Raw genomic sequence first — 19,011 nt, 5'->3', positions numbered from 1 at the left:
ATATGAAAATTCAGTTAAAATATTCTATCTTCCTCAAAATGACAGTCCCATGACTGAAACCATATACAGGCCTCTAATGATTTGATGTCGCCTAAAAAGAATAACAATGCTTCTGGTGCATATGGGTCCCCATCTCTCTTATCACTAATCTGAAGCCCATTGTTATGACATTATTAGACAATCATTTTGACATGTTTTAAATTTTATATTTATTTGTCTTTAGGTATACAGAGGGAGGGATGTCCTATGTGCTTTTTGATCATAAATTGTCATCTAGGCTTTAAGAAACTCTGAGAAATACATCTGAACTAAACCTTTATGTCTTTTTCAGGATGTATCTGGAGAATAAGAGTAACCTGGAGATAGAGATGTCCCAAGCGTCTGCACAGGGACAGGGCCGCAGTCTGAGAGGTCCAGAGGGGGAAAACTTTGGGGAGCTGCGACTACTCCAGGGCATGTCCGACCGGAGGGACACCCAAAAGCTCCAGCAGTCTGGACAGTGTGTGATTCATGCAGAGGGCTTTGTGCCTGTGAGGCAGGAGGATGGGTGAGTGTGGCTCCTCTACCTTCAGGGCGAAACCGTCCATTGATGAAGACTGGGAATCAATGAGTGAACGTCATAAGACTAGACCAAACGTAAGCCAAAGCCAAAATAGAGCAGGGTTATGTGGCCTTTCCACCAGCTGATACAGTGACATACACAAGTTCATGTCACTAAAGCTTACTGTTGGAAATAAAACCGACTATTGTGCAGGGGTATGTCTGAAAGTTTCTACATGAATCTACTGAAAACATTTTTAACAGTTTTAAAATTGACTATCTGAGATTCTACAACAACATGAACATAACCTATAACATACTTTGTTTTGATTGAACACTATTATGGCACCTACTTCACAGATGTTTCACTGAGCAGTTCTGGATGTTTTAAGGAGTGTCACATGACCAAGCCCCCACTCTTCCTCCTCTTAAGTGCTGGAGTCACTGAGCAGCTGATGGAGTTTGTGCCACACGTGCAGTCACATTGCACATGGATAAATCTGCTTTATAAACATATGTGAAAGAGAGGAATGCTCTCGAGAAGCACACAGAAAGGGCTGGTCTCAGTCAAGGGGGGGTGCTAATCTCAAACCTGTGGTCATGACATTATCAGGATTAAACTGGGATTTCTTTTGCTCTGTGTACAAAGTTAGAGTTCACACATGATGTGCGGTTTTGTGTTTTCTTATTAGTTTGTTATAGTGGTGCTATCTGTGGTGATGTAGAATACAGAAAAAAACAAAAAATATGGGTATCAGGTGATATTATAACAAAATATTACATTGTAAGATTAAAAGGCCTCAAAATGGCATCCATATGAGGAAAAATGCATCTGACAATACATTTGAAAGCAACGGTGACAAAATCAGTATCATGCCAGGAGTCATTGATATTGGATTATCTCTATGTCTTTACCTTCCTGTCAAGTCACACAGAAGAGTTTGTACCTGGAAAAGCAAACTTTTGTAGAACCATAGACTGTCACATCCTCAGTCACTAGCCACACCATGGATTAGATTAGACCCGTTACTGCCCAGCTCAGATAGTGAAGGGGAAGTAACAAACAATGATGGAAAATTGTAAGACTGAAGTTATAATTTATTAAAGAATGTTAAAGTAAAACACAAAAAGGGGCTCAGAGTAGGTAAATTTAGAACTAAAAGTAATAAAGCTAACAAAACTAAGTATAGAAATTATAATAACGCAAAACAAACCAGTCTCAGAACTAAGTCACAAACTTACTAACTTACTAATCTTCAAAATAAGAAACACATGTTAAATAAAGAATGTTTTGTATTTTGCTTTTTTTTCACATTAGCAGGTAGAAAGTAAAATTCCTTAAGATTAAGAGATTAGCTAAAAAGACCTAATTTTTCAGAGTTCCTGCAGCTTGAGTTCTGACTGTGGGTGAGTTACAGAAGTATTCTTATAACATCTCTCACTGTTTTGGGTACAGAGACAGTTTAATTGTTTTAAATTTTGAATCTTCATTAAGAGTCTTTCATTATATCTCTTTGTAAAGTATGTACTATGTTGAGTAAATCAACTGAGAATCATGCATTTATGCATTATTTATTTATGCTCTACAATATCACATCTCAAGCCATTATTGGTTGGTCAGAAAAGGAGAAGAAGCATACATTATTGTCTTAGGTCACTGGGATGAAGTGCAGTAGCTGTACGGGGCTGAAGTAGGTTTAGTACACAAGGTGACATAATACAGTAGTACAGCATAGTACAGTAACCCAAAGCATGAACAGTAGGCAAATCTGTCCATTATGTAATCCTGATTGTATCGTGGTTCTAAATCTGGAGATGGGTCCCTTCCCCCGAGTTGCCCCTAGTTGTATTGAAGAGATTTTGCACAGATTTTATTGTGGGAAGTAAAATCATGTTTACAAGAATATTCACAGACATCATGACCACACAACAATGAAAAACACAATGGCCTTTCATTCACATTATCTCATACATTTGCCTTTCTGCTAGGTTATGTCACCAGTTTTATTAAATTAAATTTTCTGTATGGTAAAATAAAGTTAATGTGACAAAAACAAGTAGATACATTTAAGCTATGTATTTTGGAATATAGATTTAATTGAAATTATGTTTCAGATCATATAATTGTTAAAATGTTTAATTTTTACAATGATATTGTGAATAATCATATCTCTCAATTAACCAAATAATCTTGATATCCCTTGTCAAATGCAATATCGGCTCCCTCTGCACACTAAACTTACTTAGAATGTGTCAATTCATGTGTACTGCAAGTACCTATTAATAATTTATTGAAGAATATAGTTGTTAATATTATTGTGGTCCTGCTGTTGTCTAAAATAATAAATAACAACCATATTATATATTGATAAATATTATATTTATTGAGTGATTTGAGCTGAGCTGTTATGAGGCCTCAGTCTGAACTTCAAGGACATAAAAGAGTTACAGGGGGGTAAAAGTCACCTCTTTAGAAGCTCGTATGATCCACCCCATCTACTAACTCGCCCTCTGCAGGTGACAATAGGCATGACAGAGACAAGTAACGGCTCCAATCTGCCACACTACTCATAAGACTGTCCATTTAAAAGTTTATTGTGTGAGCATATGTAAAAGTACTTGGTGTAACTTTTGATGTTTTTGTGTTGCGTTCAGGCATAATTTCAGCATTGTTAACATCCTCAGAGGAAAGAATAATGCGGCCAACATCACAGAGAGATCTGCTCTATTGAGGTTCCCACAAGATGACAGGTGAGCTGGTGATGCACACATTTATTTACAATGGTGGAAAAATGTTCAAGTGAATATGGTATACTTTTCTCAAGGTCTTGGGGTCTGGGGAGTTTTTTTTAGCAGTACTAGTATGGTAGCAGTACAGTCAAGCAGTGCTCATAAAAGCTGTGATAGCAATAGTGTAGGTAGTAGTAAAGTATAATAGGAGTAGCCGCTGTAGTTGTTGTAACTGTGATAGCAGTAATGGAGGTAGTAGTGGCAGGAGTAGTTTACTTTACATTGCTCAAGTGGATTTATGTTTAGTACTGCTACTGATGTAGTACTTTTAACTTCTAGCAAAGCTTTTATTTGACTATAATTACCAAGTCAACTTACAACAAAAGTATTCATGCTCTAAAAGTGCTTTCCTACTATCTCTCTGCGGGTGCTGTCACATTTTATAGAGTATTACTGTATAGTTTTGAATTTACACCAGTCACAAATCCAAATAACATGACAGTGATGTGATTTAATGCTTGAATTTCTTCTAATATCATTGTCCTATGTGAATGACAGGTTCTTACAAATATGGGCCAATATTTTCATTTAAAGCATGCCAATTCCTGGTGAACCCATAGTGCCAATTTGTCAGTGAAACCATCTGCCAGGATGTGTGGTGATTGGCTGTTCTTTGGTTTGTGTCCACAGTATCACTTACATGACCGTACATGACCCTGGATTTGCCGGAGTGGATGAACATTGGGGCCACGGTTCTCTGGATTTCGAGAGGAGGTTCAGACTGGGCAGTGAGGTGACCAGTCTGTCCCTCTCCCGATCCAGCTCCTCGGACAAGAACGACTCTCACGACCTCAATCTCAACTTCAATCTCACACACAACATGAGGTGCGACCAATTTATTAGAACTGTTATTGTTTCAGTAGTTTTCAAATAATTCAAAGTATTATGTAGACCTGTGAAATTTGTTTTTGCATTAATCTTTGTTAAATACATTCTTGCATTCTGGTGTGAGGAAACACACCAAAGTTCTTTTGGTTGTTTATTTTCTGAACACAAGGGTTACTGCAGGCCATAACCCACACCACAACAAGCACAAAACAAGCACAAAACAAGCACAAAACAAACATAAAACAAGCACAAAACAAACATAAAACAACAGCAGTCTCAATTTCTGAAAACGTGTTAGACACTTTAAAAATGTGAGGAAAACTTCGGTGGACATTTCTGCTTTTAGAAAGAAAGCAGATCTTTAAGCCATGAAGACAAGTGTGACAATGGCCCAGGATACAGTTGAATCTTTCATTGAGCCCATCATTTTCTGTGTATAGAGGGATTATGTGGGTCTTGTTGGACCCTAGTGTTTCACACATAGCTGCAAAAATGTGTGACTCAAAGTTTCGCCACTGGTCTACGTGTATTGCTTTTGGGATCCCAAACCTATTGAACATTCCTTTCACTAAAGCATTATCTATAGTCTCTGCTTCCTGATCTAGAAGGCTGTACGCTTCAAGTTACTTAGTAAAGTAGTCCATCACAGTGAGGACATAGCAGTTACCCTTCTCTGTCAAAGGGAAAGGACCAAGAACATTAATCCCTACCCTTTCCATGGTGCAGCCAGCAGGAAACTGCTGAGGAAGGCACGAGACCTGTCTGTGGGCCCCTTGCGTGATGTGCATCGATCACAGTTGCGGCAATAGTCCACCACATCCCTCTTCTGTCGACATCAGTAGAATGCTTGCAGCAGACGGAGGAGTGTCTTTGTCACCCCAAAATGTCCTGTGTCCATAAGGCCTCCCACCTTCACCAACGTCCCTTAGTAGCTCTGGAGTGGGCAGCGATATCAGTTCAATTGAGTTGTTGGTGGTTTGCAATATATGTGAGTTTCAGGCTAATGTCATTGTCCGGTTCCTGTTGACGGGCCCACTCAGCTGTATTCACATCCACTAAGCCATGATAAGACAGTTCATCCAAAACAACAGTTGCACACTTTACTGCCTGCTGTTGCTCCAAGTTTTCCCGGGACATCCTTCTTTCAACAACAGGTTCAAACGATGCTCCGTGGTTTTAGGTCATTGAGTGATATACTGAGCAACTACTTTGAGAAAGTCATTTGTGCATTTGAATGGTGTGGTTGTCTGGAAAGATTAAGGCGCCTCGTTTTATGTCAATTCTGCAGTCCAGGGCCCTCAGGGTATTAAGGCCCAGTTTACAGTCCTTCACTCCGGGACAGAGAACCCTGGAGCTGTCCTGTGTCCACAGCTAAAGCAGTTGATGTCATGGTCTGAGTTTTTGTTTCTTTTTCAATGTGACGACACGCACCAGGTGAATAAGTTCCCTCAGCTCAGAGGTTTCTGACATGTTAGCCTCTGGAACACTTGTCATATTCACTTACACATTGTCCCTCAATGCAGCTGTCAAGTGCTCAGCAACTCCCTCTCTGTAGCAATGGTGGTTACACAGCTCTGAGCCAAGCATACTCGAGGTGGAGCAAGACCTGAACCTTCTCTTCAAAGCCCTGACTAAAGCTCTGAAGTGTCTCCAGACTAAACCAAGCATCCACAGTGAAACACATGTCTGATTGGAGAGCTCTCTCTTCCATGGACCATCGTGCAGCCTGGGCCAACAGTTCATACTGTGCACGAAAAGCTTCCCAGCTCAGCCTTTCCGTCATACCTCTGGGTTTTAATGGCACAAGCAGAAGCCATTTCAACATGTGGAGTGAAGTTAACATCCCTAGCTGGGCCACAGTGTGTGTCCTTGATGTGTTCCTGTGCTGCTCCGTGTAATGGGCTCAGACCGGCTTCTGTTGTGAGTCATTTGGCCATGTCTCTCACCCACTGTCTGTGATCTCCTGCTGACAATGAGGCAGTCGCACCGTAATGACTTAGCATGTCAGTCTCCTCCAGTTTAATCTTTGGTCACACAGACAAACATCTTCAACTTGGTAGCTCAGCAGAGTTGAGGTTAGCTTAATTAAGGAAGTTTGGCCTGTCACTTCTGACACCCATGTAGGGTCCTGGTATGAGGAACCACACCGAAGTTCTTTTGGTAGCTTATTTTACTGTAGGCGGTAACCCACGCCAACACAGGCACAAAAACACAAAGCAACAGCGGTCTCAATTCAGCAGCCACTCTCTGACCAACCAAGTGTCACATACAAAAACAGTTACATTAACAACAACACATAAACAGTTGCAAAAACAAAAGATCATTACAATACAGATCATTACAATACAACAATTAACATCTCAGAGGGTCACATCATTAGAATCTGAAAAAAAGTACCATAATCATTATACCTCCAATTGTGTCATTTCAGATGCTGCATGAAGGCTGCTAAAACAGCCTGTATTTTCACTATAGTAGTCCTCTGCAGTGTAAGTACATCTATGCTTTTACTTTATAAATATATATATATATATATATATATATATATACACACACACACACACATTGCTCTTTTTCAAAACATGCTTGATTGGAATTTAATAAACAATTTGATTATTGTAGGTATTCAAACACATGGCAATGTTGTTGTTTGTGCCTATATATATATTGATTGTCTTTTCAGCTTTTCTTCAGCATGTATCCAGACAGAAACAACCCCTGGAGGATGTTGGCCGTGTCACCCGCAGACAGTTTCTGTATCCTTCTCTAATGCATGATTTACATATATATTTGTTAAGGAGAAACATAAGCTACAATCAGCTGAAAAAGTTAACTCAGTCTATTTACAGACACAGAAGAGTTAAATGAATACTACAGTGATGGCAACACAATATTTTAAATTGTTCGGGTCAGTTTCCCTTGACAACACTGCACAGCCATAAACTTGACAGATTTCCATGACAATGCTCTGCTGAAGCTACAGGTAGCCGGGCCTTTCTCTCGAGGGATGGTGGACCTGATTAATCAGGACTACATCTTGATCCAGGTAGAACAGACAGACGAGCCGAGCCAGAGGAGGAGGAGAGCCCAGCAGGTAAAGCCACTGCTCCTCCCCTGTTCACTACAGCTGCACCAGGAGTGTTAACCTGTTTATATGTCATTGAGAAGGTGATTCACAACTGGACCATCCCTCTACACGGAGAGCGCAGTGACCAGACTGTGGTAACAAGGACATTTGAGATGCTCAGCAGGTAACAGAAATATTTTTATTTATTTTAAAACTAGAAACATGCTCAATGCTGGGACTGCTCAGTATATTGTCAATGTAGGTTACAGCCTACAGGTTATTAACCTGAGAATTATTATTCAACCTGAGAAGCTTAAAAGTACTAACTGTTATCATCACTGGAAAAGTTCAAAGGACTTCTTAAAGAACTGCCTTAACTCTTTGAGTAAGACATATGAATGTATAAGTCCTTCAGGCCCCAGTGACATTAATTCAGTTGGTTTAGAGTCTGTGGAGTTAGTCATGGGGTCCTGAAAAGTATCCTAGTTACTTTGAGCCTGAGGCAGTGTATGTGAGCAGACCATGCAATTTAAAAGACTAGATACAGTCATTCTTAGAAATGAGCCTGCAAATGTGATCTGATTTGTGGATTACAGCACCCCCTATAGGACAGCTCTGTTTGACCTGAAGAGGAAGCTTTAGTAACTCTCAGACACCATTACATAATAAAGACATCATCTCCAGATCACATGCACGACATGAGAAACAATTTATGTAAGATGCCTCAAAGCAGTACACTCAATACACTCTATATCAATCAATATATAGATATATTGATATCTATATCAATATGTTAATTAATGCAAGATGCTATGAATATTAGGGTAATCTCACAAAATAACAGAAATGTAATGTTTCTACAAATAGTAATATTTTGGGCTCTTGACAACTTCCTCATCAAAATGGTATCTCTGTTTTAGTTCTATGTATATTTATACTTTAATGATACTGAACTTATCTTGTCAAAACTGTATATCAAAATATTATTTATTTGCACTACATTATGGCCAGTGGGTTAGATTGCAGAGCGCATAGCACACTGACTGCCACAATGTCACTGGATTGATACTTAGTTTAAACAATTCTTAATGTCTCTCACCACTCCCTCTTTTGGCACTTTGCATGTTCCGTACAATAACATGCAAAATGTAAACATATCAATAACATAAGACACTATCTACTTGTTATTACAATTTTCAGACACCTCAGCTGTGTTTTTCTCTGTCAGTGACCCCATCAGCATCACAGTGCAGGCCTTCATGCAGGAGGAGGAGGTGGTGCCTCTGTCCATGACCCACCAGTCACTCTACGTCACTGTGGAGACACAGGTGGCTATCGCTGGTATCATCCTCACCGGGGTCTACATTCTCATCATCTTTGAGGTAATAGATATTTGAGGATTTTATCTTATGGATATTTTTATACATTGTACTAGTCAGAAATATGAATGTACAATGGCCTACATAAAGTCATGGATTATGTTATAAATGAGAACAAAGCACAATCCTACTTAAACAATGGTTATACCAAGTCTATGTTTTTGCACATTGCACTTATTATGTTAATGGTGCCAAAAGTCAACCAAATGCCAGTTTAATTTGCTAAGTCACTGCTGCGTCTAATAAGGTCATAAACACTATTAATGGAAATCATTTCAGAAAAGTAATTTTTCTACTCTTCAAAATACGCGTCATATTCCTAACATCATCTTAAATATCTTGCCTCATACTATAACCATTAACATGACTGATAGTGATATTATTAGGCCTTTATCACCATCAATGTAAAGAGGGATATGCAATGATTAATTTAGTCCACAAATTATGGTCTGTCGTGGTCATTTATATTCAACATGCAGTAGCCATTATTACACTCATTAAACTGGTGCATGGTAGGCTACATTAGTGTGTTCACACTCACTTCCTCATGTGCAGAATTCATTGATTTGAGTTGGGTTTAATTAGCCAGACTTATCTTTTGAGCTCGACAAGGTGTGAACAAACTGAACCAGACAATACCATTCAAACAGCAAAAAAGTGAAGGGGACAGTAATGCCCTAATGATCAGATGTTTTCTGCAGACCACTTATCTATTCATACTGGTTCACCCTATTGCTAGATTATTTTATGATTGTCTTCTTTTTGGTATCTTTTTGGATTATTTCTTTATTCAGTCAGTTTTTATGCCTGATACCCAGTCTCAAAACAGCCTCTGTGCAAACTGTCACAGGAGTAAACTGAATGAAGTGTCTTGCCCAAGGACTGTACTGGCACGAGGTTTGAACTGGTAACCCTCTGATTTGTGGGTATATGCTTAACAGTGCCACTCTAGTTGCTGCCGTGAATCTTGTCCAAAAATGTTATATTTATATTCCATATTGTTTCATATATTTGCCTTAAGGTTTTGTTAATTATTGTGTAAACCATTTTTATATTTTTTTTACTAATTTATTTCCTTATTACAAATCCTAGGCCTACAAAAGGCAGTATACCAAACTACTAAAAGTACTAAAAGCAAAAAATACGCAGTTATATTGGTGTTGTCTTGGCAATATTTGAACCACTGAAATAAGCCAAAAAGTCCTGCCTGTAAGACCAGAGTTTTTGATTTAAGCAGTTGTGTCAGGTCAATATGCATCAGTCACATTCTGTTATCCTCTTGACTGACAGGTTCACCCAACTTCACCTGAACCACTTTCTCTCATCCAATGCCATAGATAGATACACTTCCATTAATATTGCACTATATTTTACCCTCAGCATTTAAAATTAAGCACATGTTGACATACTGTGACATTTTTTTTAATATTACGATTTCAGATAGTTCACCGGACCTTGGCTGCCCTGTTAGGGTCCCTCGCAGCATTAGCAGCTCTGGCTGTAATCGGCGATGTAAGTAAATGTGTGGGACACTTATATGCAGTTTGAGCTCTCAGTTCTATAGAGTCTAGATACTATTGTGCTTCATGCAGAGTGTTCGTGGACACAATAATAGCTCAATTTGACCATTTTACTACTTCTGTTATGGGGGTTAAATTCTATATTTTCTTTGTCTTTCCACAGAGGCCAAGTCTTGTCACTGTGGTGGAGTGGATCGACTATGAGACTCTGGCTCTGCTGTTTGGCATGGTACATCTCAGATTTTTATTTTTTTTTACCAATTTCTTAACTTTTATTATTTAATATTAGTGTGTTTGTGTAGCAAATGTACACTGTCTTCTGAGATTTTTAGTTTTTGTTTATTTTCTATTTTTGCTTACATTGTTTAAGTTATTATTCCTCATAAATATATTGCTTTTGGTTGCATTTTGATTGCTTACTACCTACCCATCTTGCCAAGTGAATTTCTCCACTGTGATATCAATAAAATTCTTATATATCCTTTATTGTACCCAATTTGGGCACAAATTAACAAATTACCCCCCATTAAAGGTTCTCAACTTAAGAGTGCCACCTCTAAAATGTAAAACTGTCAGAAATGCTCAAAACCCAGTGGTCAAGTCCCTGTGAGCTGGTGAAACCTATATGCCCTTTAGGAAAATACTCTTCATATTGACTGCTTTATTAATAATTAATACAAGTTTATTTATACATGACCCCAGGTCCATTTCTTTATTAAAAAAATGGTGGTCCATAGCCTTATCTTATTCTTCATGTTGAATCCGGTTTCTTATTTCATTTTGTTGGCTGACCCTGTGTCCGCTTTTGAAATAATATACAGTCAAATCCTCTTTCATTTTCTTCTTTTCAGATGATTCTTGTCGCCATTTTCTCTGAGACTGGATTCTTTGACTACTGTGCTGTGAAGGTGAGGCTGTTGTGAATCAGAAGATGATCTTTAAACAAAAGTGACAAAAGATTGAAGATTTGTCTAATACCTAATTCTATTGAGGACGTTTTTATAAAGCCCCTTTGACTGTTCACCTTGTTCCGAGATGACAGCCTTTGAGTTATTTTGTGCTCTCTGCTTTTCAGACAGATTGAGTAAGAGATTAAATAAAAGTTATCTTTTTTTTGTCAAGAGTTGACATTACTTTTTTGTGCTGAAAAAGTGACCTAAAATCTTTGATGCTTTTGTTTGCATTGTGCTCAAAATATACTGTATCACTCTGAGAACATGTCATTATTGCACAAGGGCAGGACAGATAAGTAGGCCATTGCTTTCTCTTTGTATGTATAAAAGTGATTTTGGCATGGTATTGAACTACAGCCACAGAATAGAATCTTTTCTTAATTGTACAACTGTATTTTGTTCAGATTCACATGAATAGCAGCAGGATAAAGCAGACTTTCATTCAATTTAATCTAAGGATGAAAGGGAGAAAACGCTTTCAGTTTTAGTAATTAAAGAATTAGCAGTGTAATGTTAGTGGTAATGAAAGTACCAGAACAATTTAAATGTGTGTAAACATCATTAAAAATAACAAACATGGCACATTCATTGCATTTGGATGATTGCAACAAGAAAACCTAATATACAGATCTGCAAAGAGTAACCCTGGATAAATAAAATTGTAATTCTTAACTTACCTTATTTATTGATATTAGCTGGTATTAATCACATCATGTTCTATTTTGTAGACTCACTGTATTATTTAATGCACAAATAACTCCTCCTCCTTGTCCTTACATTACTGCGGTAGCTGGCCTGGTTATACCTGTCTTGCAATTGTCCTTGAATTTCCTCATTAACTTGGGATTGTCATTTCCCTCCTCTCCTTTTGCCCCTCTCCTCAGGCCTATCAGTTATCCCGAGGAAGAGTTTGGCCCATGATTATGATTCTGTGTCTCATTGCTGCCATTCTCTCAGCGTTTCTGGACAATGTGACCACCATGATGCTCTTTACTCCAGTCACCATCAGGTACAGTCTGTTACACTGCAGACAGTATTGTGATTGACTTAAAACATCTGGTCTTTTCTCAATATATGAATCCCACTATAGTTACATTAAAAAGCAAGTAAACATTATAAAAACATATATATTATCAAATACTGGTTGTGGTGGTGTCATTCTGGGCCTATTTTAAAACATGTAAAAAAGCAGAAAATATAACTTTGTAATAATTCTTCAAATAACAGGGGCCATTTTGCTGCATTTTTGTATATGTTTTTAACAAATGTGCTCACATGCAAGTACTCTGTGTTCTTGGGCAAACGTGTCTTTAGAGAATCTACAATTAACTATTGTGTTTTTCAAATGAACCGTGTGCTGCCTTTTTATTTCTGCCCCTTTGATTTAATTGCACGCTTTAAGCCATTATTCATATCTCAAAACACTTTATCTCTGTCAGTGGTCACAACATGCATGATATTTGGCCTTCTAAAAAATAAGACGTGTGCTTTATTAATGGATTAATAGAAATCTGTGTGTAAAGCTGTGACTTCAAGAAGATGTTCCTCAAGCTGTAGTACATTTACTTAGTACAGTACAGTTACTTTGATTACCACAATTTACTAGTAATAATACACCAGGTATTTCCACCCTTAACCCAAAATGTTTAATTGTGCAAAGACAAACATTTTTTTTGTAATAGATGTTTTATGGTTTCATAAAACCCTCAACTAAACCGCAACAAAAAGCAGTTTTCCTAACATACCCCTGTTGCTATACTTTCAAAATAGTCTCTTAAATAATCTCTTGAATACAAACATGTTATTAGTTAGCTACAGTCCTCTATTTTCCAATATCCTTTTTGCCCATGTATTTATCCTACCACCTGTTACCTCTAATCCTCCAAAAAAGAGCTAAAGGGCTTTGGGGGGTGTGTTTGTGATGTGATCTGTGGTCTGATATTGCAGGTTGTGTGAGGTGCTTAATCTAGACCCGAGGCATGTCCTGATTGCAGAGGTAATCTTCACTAACATTGGAGGAGCAGCCACAGCTGTCGGAGATCCACCCAATGTTATCATCGTATCCAACCAGGACCTGCGCAGACAGGTACGCACTCAAATACAACAATCGAGCGCTTAATTGGATCTGTGAAATTAGCAAATTTTATTCGTGGTTAACTCCAGGAATAATGTAGTATGTTGAAAGATCTTAGCAGGATGGGCTAGTGAGAGCTATTATATACCCAATGCACAATTATGTGTAAAGTTTTAAGTTGAAACAAAGAGGGTCCTAATAAATACTAAATCCTACTACACACACACACACACACACACACACACACACACACACACACATATATACGCACACACACATCCCCCTTTGCCCTTCAAAGACACATAATAACTAAACATTTATTCTGTAGAAGCATGTCACATTTCAAATGTTCAAAATGCTCTGTAATGAGGACTAGCTGTGGTTACACTAATTTACCACTGAAGCACATTGTAAGTGGGGAGTTAAATGGTTGGTCTGCTGTAGGTACTATAATATGTGGGTACATATTATAGTATGTGTGTTTGCTCAGTTGCATATTTAGGAGCATACCATATATGTATGATATTATTGATGTTTGTGCAAAGTGATAAATGAATGAGGACATATTGGCAAAGAACAGATTTATCTTCCTGCTTTAAATAATCATAAATCACAGAACTGACAACACACTGTGCACTCTTTATCAAGCTCTCCAACTACTGGAGCTACACCTTAATAACTAATGAGTTTTTATTTTTTGAATGTTGGTTGGATCAGAATATATCTATTGTTAGACTATCTTGTTAGTGTTCTTTCTAGTAGTAGCTCTAGGGGTCAATTTTACTTTAATTTGTCATCCTATCAGTATTATGTAGTTTCAGAATCCACTCTCCTTTGGACAACAACTAGAGATTGTCTAAGCCACTGACATGTTACAGTTACACAGTGAGATCAACCAGCTAACTAAGAGTAACTTTTAATCCATCCAATCCATTTTCTTCCGCTTATCCGGGGCCGGGTCACGGGGGCAGCAGTCTAAGCAGGAACTCCCAGACCACCCTTACCCTAGACACATCCTTTAGCTCCTCCAGTGGGACCACAAGGTGTTCCCTCCAGTGTGTCCTGGGTCTTCCCCAGGGCCTCCTCACGATGGAACAAACTATAGCTAACACAGAAGTCCAATAACAGAACATCGGGTTCTTCGCTTCACTTTGGGTGACTTTTAATCATTGTATTCAATTAGATAGATTATATTATAATCTGAATTTAAAACATGCTAGCTTTTTCAGTACATCTGCTAGTCACTTTAGTATTGATGTCATGGTACACCATCTGTGTTACGTGCACTTTTATACATACATACTCATAACTGTGGAACGGTAACACAGAAGCAAAGCCATAACCAAGACACTTTACAGTCAAACTTGCACTGTCACACCTTGAATCTGTATTGACATATCTAATTAAGTCCTTCAGTTCAGATGGCCATAAAGATGCTGCATCCTCATAACACACTTGACCTTCCCCTTTCAGTGGAGTGTGGAGTGTTCACAGTGACATTTGGCCCTCAGCAGCAGTAGTCTCCTCTAGTTCAGTCTGCAGTCTCTCTGTGTCCCGCTGTCCCGTTTGGCTTGGCTCTGTTCCCCAGTGACAGAGCCACAGGGGACCCAGAGCTCGTTCACTCATGTCTGTCGTCTGATAAGGACAGCCTGTGAGAGCATGCATGACTAGCTTGGCCCATTTGCCCATTTGCATACTCAGTTGTTTGTGTCAGGGGGATTTTGAGGTGAAATTTACAGAGTAAATAGAGCATCATTGTAGAGCTAATTTATATGGGTAGCACGAGACACAGTTCCTATGAGATGAGACAAGACATGAGATTGGGATGAAAGTTTGTAAAAAAAATAAATAAATTGTGCAATCCAGTTCACAATTTTGGTCTTACAATGGATTATTTATTTTGTATTTTGTTGTTTTGTTGTCATTTTAGTGCTCTATTTTGGAAATACAGCTTCTCAAATAAGTGTAACTCTCTAGTACTTCACCCTTTTTTTTGTCAAATTCAAATGTAAAGACAAGGAAAATGTTCACCGTCTTGTGGCAGTTTTGTCTCACAAGATTTTGTGGCACGAAATCTTGTCCCATACCTACTAATTTAGATTAAAAAAAAAAACATGTTAAACACATATTTACATATTTTTTAATATAAAACATTAAAAATAAAACTTGCAATCTATTTTATCATTACTATAACTGTCTAGATTATCCGTCCCAAATATACATGCATTTTTTAATTTCAGTTTTCTTAGTTTTATTTTGCTGTCATTTAGAATAGTAAGATTACTAGAAAGTAATCATCAAAATGTTTTTTTAATCTTCTGCTTAAAACTGTAATACCACCCTTGAGCAGTTTTCTTTGCCATTTTGAACGCTTTAATGCTTTCACTCTAAACCAGGGGTGTCAAACACATTTTCACCGAGGGCCACATCAGCAAAATGGCTGCTCTCAAAGGGCCAGATGTAAAATAAATCAAACAGATTTTTCAACTTGTTAATTAACTGTTTCTGTATTTATGACTTATTCAAGTTACAAATATTGCATATGCATTTGCCTAGATGTAAAAACATGGCTGTGTAAATGTGTATTGCCTGATAAATTGAGATTTTAAGACCATCATACCTTTTAATTTACCCTGTCGAGGGCCACATAAAATTATGTGGAGGGCCGCATTTGGCCCGCGGGCCTTGACTTTGACACATGTGCTCTAAACTCTTGAATACTTTTTCAGTCCTCTTTACTTCTACTTGAGTCATTTTACATTACACTAAGTGTTTTTAATTAACAGTGCTGGCCCTTATCTCTGTGTCCTTGTAATAAAATTTGATTTGTGGAAGACTTTCTGGTGCATAAATCATCCCTCCTGGTTGGTATGGTTTCTATTCAGCAACTGTCTCTGGCAGCTGAATGTTTTACAAAGACCCGTTGATATTGGCTTCAAATGAAGGACAGAATCACAATTAACAGACATACATTTCACTAGACAAATATCAAGTTTGTTACTCATGAACTTTCAGTGCAATACAGTATAGTACAGTAGAAATTTTGGGGTTATCATTTTTTTAAATAATATATATAATATAATCTCTTATATATTCTGTTCTGTAAATTAAAGTAATTCATAATCCTCATACTTTCACTGAACACTAAATGCATATATTGTAGGCTATAACATATATTTTTCTTTTTTGTAGGGGATAGATTTTGCCAGTTTCACTGGCTACATGTTTCTGGGAATCTGCCTGGTACTGTTGACCTCATTCCCATTTCTAAGGATGCTCTACTGGAACAAAAAGCTCTACAACAAGGAGTCTATTGAAATAGTCGGTGAGTGTGTCAAGAGCCTGTGAATCACAGGCCAAAGCTATTACCTTTACACAACAATGAATTATGTCTAGAGTAGAGGTGTCATTCACTCGGACACACAATTTCACAACATTTCAGAAATGCACCTGAACCAACATTCTATATGCATGTAGTGATCACAGTAGTGAAGTATTATCTGGTAATACATAGATATTGATATAAAGACTACATAATAATAATAATAATAATAATAATAATAATAATAATAATAATAATAATAATAATAATAATAATAATAACAATAACAACAACAACAACAATAATAATAATAATAACAATAATAATAACAATAATAACAATAATAATAACAATAATAACAATAACAACAATAACAACAACAACAACAACAACAACAACAACAACAATAATAATAATAATAATAATAATAATAATAACAATAACAATAACAATAACAATAACAATAATAATAATAATAATAATAATAATAATAATAATAATAATAGTAATAATGTTTGTCACCAAACAAATGAAAAGACATTGGAAGTGCTGATGCACATAATGCAAAAACATGTTTTTTCCAGGCATTGCCATGGCAACTCCGTGCAAAATACAAACCCATCTAAACCCATTCGTAGGGACTTTTCCTACCAGCTCTTCACTCTGAGCTCCCTCTCTCAGCTCAATCTTAGTGGACGTTCACTCACAAGATGTTTTGTTCCTATTACTTAGTGTCACCTAGCAACCTCTATGACAAAAGAAAGTATCTCCAGGCATTTGTTTCCTCACAGTGTTTATGAGCTTGTTTTTCCCTGGTCAATGCTCCCCTCATTCACCTGTATTATTCCCTGCATGAGGTTTACAATGATATGGACTGAGAAAAGATTAACTCTAGAGTGAGCGCCAGCTGCCTGACAAAGTGAACTACTCTTCTATCTAATAAAGCATATGAACTAAAAAACAAACAAAAAGCATTTCTGTTCAGAAGATGTGCCATCAGATGAAACAATGAGGAACTAGGTGGTTTGGTGAGTTTGGAATTTGGAGCAGGTCTACAGATGACAAGGCCACATCAAGCCAGGAGCCCACTCACAGTTTTGGAAATGGTCCTACTCATCCTCCTCTATTTTAATATAACTCTTGTCAAAGCTTTGAATTTTCTTGCTGTTTAATCTACTGTATGTACATTCACTTAACCTGCAGTGTTTAAAATGTCATGTTTGTTAATGTGCCCTCTGCTTACAGAACTAAAGCATGAGATCCTGGTTTGGAGACAGACTGCCCAGCGCATTAACCCTGCGAGTCGAGAGGAGACTGCTGTGAAATGCCTCCTAATGCAAAAAGTCCTCAATCTGGAAAGTCTACTTCGCAAACTGATGAAAACATTTCAGAGGTGAGCAGAAGAAAATAACTGCTTAGTGACAAGGAGAGTGCTTTTACCTTTTTATATAGTCCTCAGTGCTGTTACACAAACTACAAAATTTACAGAACTTGCATAAGGCAAAGCAGCAGCCATTTTAGGAATGTGTAGACCCTCTAAAAATCCAACAATTTAAACTCCTAAAATGCATCCCCATGTTATAATTTTAATGAATACATGCATTATATATTATTTATTCAACAGGATAATGATAATACTGACATAAGAATGAGTAAGGTGTGGTTCATTGGCACTTCATTTTAGTGTTGTTTAGTTTAGTTTTTAGACAAGCTCATAAAAAACAGATTATCTTATTAACTAGTTTTCATCTGCAGTCCCTCATTTTTTCTGGTATGTTATTATCAAACCATTTAGAAACTCAAAGTCAAACTTCTCAAGATCAAAACTTAAATCAGCATGTTTTTTTGTTCTGTTTATAATCCAAATATACATACAAAATGTCTTTTTGACAGAGAAATTTCTCAGGAGGACAAAAACTGGGAGCAGAACATACATGAGCTGCAAAAGAAGGTACACCCATCCCTCACCCCAGCCCCCTCTGCCGCCGGTCCAGATCTTATCACAATAATGAAATTCTTTGAAAGTTCACTTAAGACAAATGCAATGATAACATCATTCTTCCCGCTCCCTCTCAAATGAAATACAAATCTGTTTCAGCACAAAATCACAGACAAAGTGCTGCTGGTGAAGTGCATCTCTGTCCTGAGTGTGGTCATCTTTATGTTCTTCCTCAACTCCTTTGTCCCCAGCATTCACCTGGATCTGGGTAAGCCTCACATACGATTCATGGGTTTAATATGCAAAGCAATCCTCCATTTGCTGTAATTGGGACTTTGACTAGAGACAAATCTTATTAGGCCACACACTGACACAAAAATCACACTCTAGAATCAAAATATATAATACTTTAATCATTGAAAAATATATATTCACTATGTACTCTGAAAAATGTGATTTAATGTCTATTGATAAGTTCTAGTAGTTTTTGTTTCAGTCCCTCATAAAAAACAGTTGAGTTGCGTGTACAGACATGTATTCATAGTTATTAGTTCTAATCACTGAAATATATATCTTCAAATATATAAAAATACTTGTTT

At 37.4% G+C, this 19,011-nt stretch overlaps 1 protein-coding gene across 2 annotated transcripts in view; it reads left to right on the top strand.

Moving 5' to 3' along the window:
• Positions 1 to 332: 332 nt before the first annotated feature.
• oca2 (oculocutaneous albinism II) overlaps positions 333 to 19,011 on the top strand; it is a 34,208-nt gene continuing 15,529 nt past the window's right edge. The window contains exons 1-17 of one of the 2 annotated variants that reach the window (XM_033965427.2): positions 333 to 547; positions 3,196 to 3,291; positions 3,961 to 4,155; positions 6,590 to 6,647; positions 6,842 to 6,914; positions 7,095 to 7,252; positions 7,327 to 7,409; positions 8,454 to 8,607; positions 10,045 to 10,116; positions 10,288 to 10,353; positions 10,976 to 11,032; positions 11,962 to 12,086; positions 13,025 to 13,163; positions 16,344 to 16,476; positions 17,719 to 17,866; positions 18,367 to 18,424; positions 18,572 to 18,680. In XM_033965427.2, coding sequence (XP_033821318.1) covers positions 333 to 547; positions 3,196 to 3,291; positions 3,961 to 4,155; positions 6,590 to 6,647; positions 6,842 to 6,914; positions 7,095 to 7,252; positions 7,327 to 7,409; positions 8,454 to 8,607; positions 10,045 to 10,116; positions 10,288 to 10,353; positions 10,976 to 11,032; positions 11,962 to 12,086; positions 13,025 to 13,163; positions 16,344 to 16,476; positions 17,719 to 17,866; positions 18,367 to 18,424; positions 18,572 to 18,680 — 1,939 coding nt within the window. The remainder of the gene's footprint in view (positions 548 to 3,195; positions 3,292 to 3,960; positions 4,156 to 6,589; positions 6,648 to 6,841; positions 6,915 to 7,094; positions 7,253 to 7,326; positions 7,410 to 8,453; positions 8,608 to 10,044; positions 10,117 to 10,287; positions 10,354 to 10,975; positions 11,033 to 11,961; positions 12,087 to 13,024; positions 13,164 to 16,343; positions 16,477 to 17,718; positions 17,867 to 18,366; positions 18,425 to 18,571; positions 18,681 to 19,011) is intronic. The other variant, XM_055221228.1, reaches the window with a different exon arrangement.

This window comes from Periophthalmus magnuspinnatus, chromosome 4, assembly GCF_009829125.3.
Source record: "Periophthalmus magnuspinnatus isolate fPerMag1 chromosome 4, fPerMag1.2.pri, whole genome shotgun sequence".
In the NCBI taxonomy this organism is placed as follows: domain Eukaryota; kingdom Metazoa; phylum Chordata; class Actinopteri; order Gobiiformes; family Gobiidae; genus Periophthalmus; species Periophthalmus magnuspinnatus.
Note: the sequence above shows the minus strand (reverse complement) of the source record. Positions and strands in the feature narration are given on the sequence as shown.